The sequence below is a fragment of the Mandrillus leucophaeus genome, unplaced genomic scaffold (assembly GCF_000951045.1).
Source record: "Mandrillus leucophaeus isolate KB7577 unplaced genomic scaffold, Mleu.le_1.0 Scaffold93, whole genome shotgun sequence".
Classification (NCBI taxonomy): Eukaryota; Metazoa; Chordata; class Mammalia; order Primates; family Cercopithecidae; genus Mandrillus; species Mandrillus leucophaeus.
Window position 1 is genome coordinate 3947725 of NW_012110141.1, and position 5462 is coordinate 3953186.

At 39.1% G+C, this 5462-nt stretch overlaps 1 protein-coding gene across 2 annotated transcripts in view; it reads left to right on the forward strand.

The window, feature by feature from the left end:
• MAMDC2 (MAM domain containing 2) overlaps nucleotides 1-5462 on the forward strand; it is a 174184-nt gene that overhangs the window by 124760 nt on the left and 43962 nt on the right. The window contains exon 11 of one of the 2 annotated variants that reach the window (XR_001004910.1): nucleotides 1240-1388. Coding sequence is in view for 1 of the 2 variants with exons in the window: in XM_011970153.1 (XP_011825543.1) it covers nucleotides 1240-1392 (153 nt within the window). In the remaining variant the exon portion in view is untranslated. Of the gene's footprint in view, nucleotides 1-1239; nucleotides 1393-5462 lie in introns of both variants that reach the window. The other variant, XM_011970153.1, reaches the window with a different exon arrangement.

Consider the following 5462-nt stretch of genomic DNA (forward strand, 5'->3'; position numbering starts at 1 on the left):
AATTAAATGACAGTGGAACAATAGATCAAGCAATGATGATAGTAGCAAAATAAAGTCATGTAGCTAGCCATGTGCCATACATTATGTCTAATGAGAAAATGATGCATAACTCAATCCCAATCATTGATCTATATCTGCTAATTACCATTGCATCCTACGTCATAGGACATCCATTTATTTGACACACAGGCAAATCGTGGTATCAGTCTGGCACTGGAGAATAATCTCCATGTTTATTTAATTAAAAGACAATTTGTTCTTAGTCCCTTGATTTGCCAGGCACTGCAAGGACAACCCAGGTAAAAATCGTTCCACTCAAGGCATAGAAGAATGAGGTTTCATTAACTAGTACTGTATGTAAAATAAAATCAAGTAAAACAATGATCACAAAAGAGACATATGAAACAAGCCATTTATTAGAAAAATTTGCTAAGAATCTGGATGTAGGGAGGTACAACCAAGTTTAGTCAGAGAAGTCCCCAATAAATTGGGAGGAAGTACCATTCTAATAATTATGAACGTATTGGAGATAGCATTCAAAGACATAAACATTGGATTTGGGAAAAGGAAAATAAACCTCTGAGTGGCAAAATAAGTTCTAAAATTTGATTATTGAGAACATCACATTCAAAATTATCGCTTTACACATACCATCTCATTTAATCCTCACAGACCCATGAAGTGACTACCATCAATATTCCCACATTACAGATAAGAACTCTAAGGCACAGAGAAATGAAGTCATTTGTTCCACACAGCTATGCCTCCAGGAGTCCATTTAGTACTCTCACATTCTCCCCCACCTCCAAAGCAACCGTGGAGTTGTTATGAGGATACCCTTCACTCATCCAGGATTTCTGAAGAAAGTGCCTGCATTATGCCATTTTATTATTTTCCATATTTTCATGAAGGCAATATACCTCTAATTTCCAGAGCTTTATGAAAAGAAATTCACACAAATTCACAAGTCAGAGAAAGTTTTTTCTCAAAGTAGCCCAGTATTTTAGATCTGTATATCTGATGGTTCTCTACGTCTATGGTAGGACCTGCAGTGGAGTGCAGGCTCTAGCAGGCTCTAGCCGGAAGCAATGGCTCCGTGTAGGTGGGCTGCCAGTGGGGGCTGCCTCTCCATCGCATGGCATATGGCCAGACAACATTCATACATGCAGAGTGGGCTGCTAGCAACACGGAGTCACTGAAAGAGTCTCACCAATTCCAACACCTGCTATTTTCTTGCAGAGAAACTTCCACCACCACCTGGAGAGTGTACTTTCGAGCAAGATGAATGTACATTTACTCAGGAGAAAAGAAACCGGAGCAGCTGGCACAGGAGGAGGGGAGAAACTCCCACTTCCTACACAGGACCAAAGGGAGATCACACTACTGGGGTAGGTGAGTTACGCCACGTGGTGCTGTTTCCTAAGGAAAGTTTCTAAAATAGCATTCTAGGAATCATTTACTGCATTTTGAAATGTATAAAATTATGTCTTGTGTCTAGAATGAAATGCACTTGTGATTCTACACACACAGGATGATTCGATATGTGCATTGAATATCATCCTTTCTGTTTATTACATTGCTGCAACAAGGATCTAACTGGGCTTACAAAGTTATGCACACAAAGAATAGAAGTTAAAAGGTCAAAGAGAGGGACAAAGTAGGGGAAAAATGGTAATCTAAATTGGAGCCAGGGCCGAGGCCTAATATACAAAATGTATTGGTAGACAAGGGAAGAGGCATACAGGTTTGACTCTAAGCTTTCAGTAGCCAAAGTTCATCTGTAAAACATGATTCACAGAATGAGCAGTCTACGTGGGTGGGTTGTAGGCAATGATGGGGTGCATTTTCTGTAGAAAACATACAAATTGCAATAAAACAAAGTAAGAGTTGATCTGCTTCATATTACCAACATGTATCAGCAATTGTAAACATTGTCAGTGACAAAATATGTCCTGTAGGCCATGTGTGGTGGCTCACTCCTATAATCCCAGCACTTTGGGAGGCCAAGGTGAGAGGATTACTTGAGTTCAGGAGTTCAAGACCAGCCTAGACAACATAGTGAGACTCTATCTCAACAAATTTTTTTTTTTTTAATTTAGCCAGTTGTGGTGGCATGCACCTGTGGTCACAGCTACTTGGAAGGCTGAGGCAGGAGGATTGCTTGAGCCCAGGAGTCAGGGCTACAGTGAGCCATGTTCATGCCATTGCACCCAGCGTGGGTGACAGGGCAAGGCCCTGTCTCAAAAAATAACGAATAATAAATAAAGTACCTTCCATAGAATGGATCTTTCTCACTCACACCCCCGTTTCATGTGGTATACCAACTGAATAAAAGCACAACACTTGGTCCAGAGAAGCAGAACTACCCCGATACTAAGCTCATAGAGATATTTCCTCATGAATTCTTCTAGAGAAACCATTATGATAGTAAATATGAGGGTAATTTGCATTGTGCTATTTCTTATGGTCTAACTTGGGGTATTCAATCTTTTGGCTTCTCTGGGCCACATTGGAAGAATTGTCTTGGGCCACACATAAAATACACTAATACTAATGATAGCTGATGAGCTAAAAAATAAAAAATAAAAAATTGCAAAAATATTCTCATGTTTTAAGAAAGCTTACAAATTTGTGTTAGGCCATATTCAAAGCTGTTCTGGGTCACATGTGTGGGCTGCAGTTTGGACAAGCTTGGTCTAACTCAAGATAAGCCTCTAGAATACCACAGAACCACCTCCAGTAAAACCTGTTTGTTTAATTGGCTAAACATGGTAGAATGTAATAATGAACAGCTTTATTTTTTCTATCACTCTTCAAACATAAAGATTCTCTTTTTCCCATGCCTTGGCAAATCCCTTAGCTTCCCAGTCCTGTTGAGATATTAGAACAATTAGATATTCAGGTATGTCAAAAGTCCAGTTGAAATCAAAAATTCCATTTTTCATTCAACTGAATCTTCTCTTTTTCCCTCAGCTTGGGCCTGACTCATAATTGGGAAGAATAAAGGAAGAAACTGTCTATTCTTTCATTTTCTTTGTTTCATCTCCTCTCCTGCCCCTCATCTTTATGATGTTTTAATCAGGGAAGGTGGAAGAGGGATTAAGAGATAGGAACTTTAAAAAATATTTGGTGCTATTTAAAATGATCTCTTAGCTACTGAATGTCCTTTGTTATGACAGATGTCTAAATGCTGGCTCTTTCAGGAGCCTCTGCATCTTACCATTTCTGGCAATGTACTACTGGCTAACCCTCTGAGACCACCCCCTTCCCTTAGTACTTGCACTACAGAATATAACCCACATACATTTTCTGTTCCTGGAGATTTTTCCTTGGGTTCTTCCTAGAACAGTTGTTTCCAGCCACCTTGCTCTAGTAAGTCCATTTGGCCTCAATAGCAATGCACTCCTGCCTAACTAAGAAGATAGGCAGCTTGGTCCTACTGCTGACCTTTTTTCTTGCTGCTTCAGCAGATTCTGGGACAATGTTGCTTCAGTAAAGGATGCTGTTGAAGAGATTTAGCATTGGCCCAAAGGCAGACCAGATGCTCACTTTCAGCACTGAGTGAAGGATGATAAGGTGGCTCCTTGTGTGTGAAGCTATCTCTGGAAAGATATCAGGATGTTAAAAATATAACTAGAAAGGCCTATATGTATTAGGACTATTCTAAAAGCTTATAACAGAAAACACAACTCAAACTGACTTAAGTGAAAAGAAAATCCTTTTTTGGACTTTGTTACGGAAAGAGACTACTGTGGGGTTAGCTTCAGGCACAGCTTGATGCAGGGATTAAAACTGTGTCCTCAGGAGCCAGTTTCTCTCTCTGTCTCTCTTTCTACCTCCTTGAGCTGGTTTTTCTGGGTTTGCTCTAATCTAGACAGGATCTCCTGTCATGGCAACACAGTGGCTGTAGCAACTGCAGTCTCATGGCCTTTCAAAAATTAATCTAGTGGAAAGTGAAAACTCAGACAAAAATACCCAAATTGAATCTCACCGGCTCTGATTGGAAATGTCTTGAGGGCATAGTACTAAAAAGGTCATTTTTGATTCCCCACAAAATTTAGTATTCTGCCTTATACACAATAGGTGCTCAAAAATGCCTATGGAGCGAATGAATGAATGAATGCAAAAACAAATAATCTATAAGCCTTCACTGACACATTTAATAATAACTAACCAATTAATTAGTGAGACCTCAGAAAATGGGATGGTAGAAAGGTATCTTTTTATTGCAAGAGGATTGAAGACAAGAATTAATCAGTTTTAGCTAAAGCCTATTGTGGTCTAGATGTTATGTGTATGTGTATTTTTCTTGAGAGAAGGTTGACAGTTTTTCTTCCTTTTGTCAGGGATAGCAGTAAGAGATCTAAGAAGAGGTACAACCAAAGAGAACTAGGTTGTGGTAAACTACTACAGAGAATTCTGTGGTTAACAAAGACTGTGGAGTGCCTTAGACATAGAAGAGAAGACATAGAAAAATAGTGAGCATTGAAGGGAAGGAGTCCCTGAAAAGGGCAAGGAGAGACACCAGGCCAGGTTATAACAAACCCATGAACTTAGGGCATCAGGACAACCTAAGGTTCCCATTCACCTTGAGAAAGTTACTTAAAATCTCTAAGTCTCAGTTCTGTCATCTAGAAAATGAGAATAATCATAACCACTTACCTATTTTCCTAACTTCATAGGGTGGTTGAATTTAAAAACTGAGAGGCTTTGGGATTAGACTGCCTGGTTCAAATCTCAGTTCTACCTTTAACTTTTCTAAGCCTATTTTCTTTATCTTTGCATTAAGAATAATTAATACCTACCTCACAGATTGTGGTGAGGTTTAAATGAAACAAGATATAAAACATACTTACAGTAAGACCTGGCATATGACAATTAATTATTGCTCTATTGTTCATTTATTCCTTCATTCAGCAAGTATCTATTGAGTGTCTACTATGTGCCAGGTACTGTTTTAGAAACTTGTGAAACACAGATGAACAAAACAGACAAGCATTCACCCTCATGGAACTTCTAGTAGAGGAGACAGACGAGAAATATTAAGCTTAATTATAATTATGCAGTATTTTAAAAGGCAATAATTGCTACAGAAATAAAAATGGCGCAGGTGAAGGAGTTAGGGAATCGAGAGGAGAATGTGGGTAGAGTTAACTAATGTAAATAGAAGAGTCACAACGAAGCCCATTGAGAAGGTAACCTTGTAAAGAGTTGAGGTAGCTCACTAAGAGCATATCTGGAAAGCAATGTTCAGGTAGAGGAGACAGCCAGTCCAAAGCCCCATAAGTGAAAGCATGCTCAGTGTGTCCTAAGAACAGCAAGGCGGCTGCTTTAGCTATAGTGTAGTGAGCTAGGGAGAGAGTGCTAGGAAATGTACCAGAGAAATAATGGTAGGCCAGTTCATGGACGACCTTATAATTAATTAGAAGGACTTCGGAATTTTTTTTTTTTTTTTTTTTTTT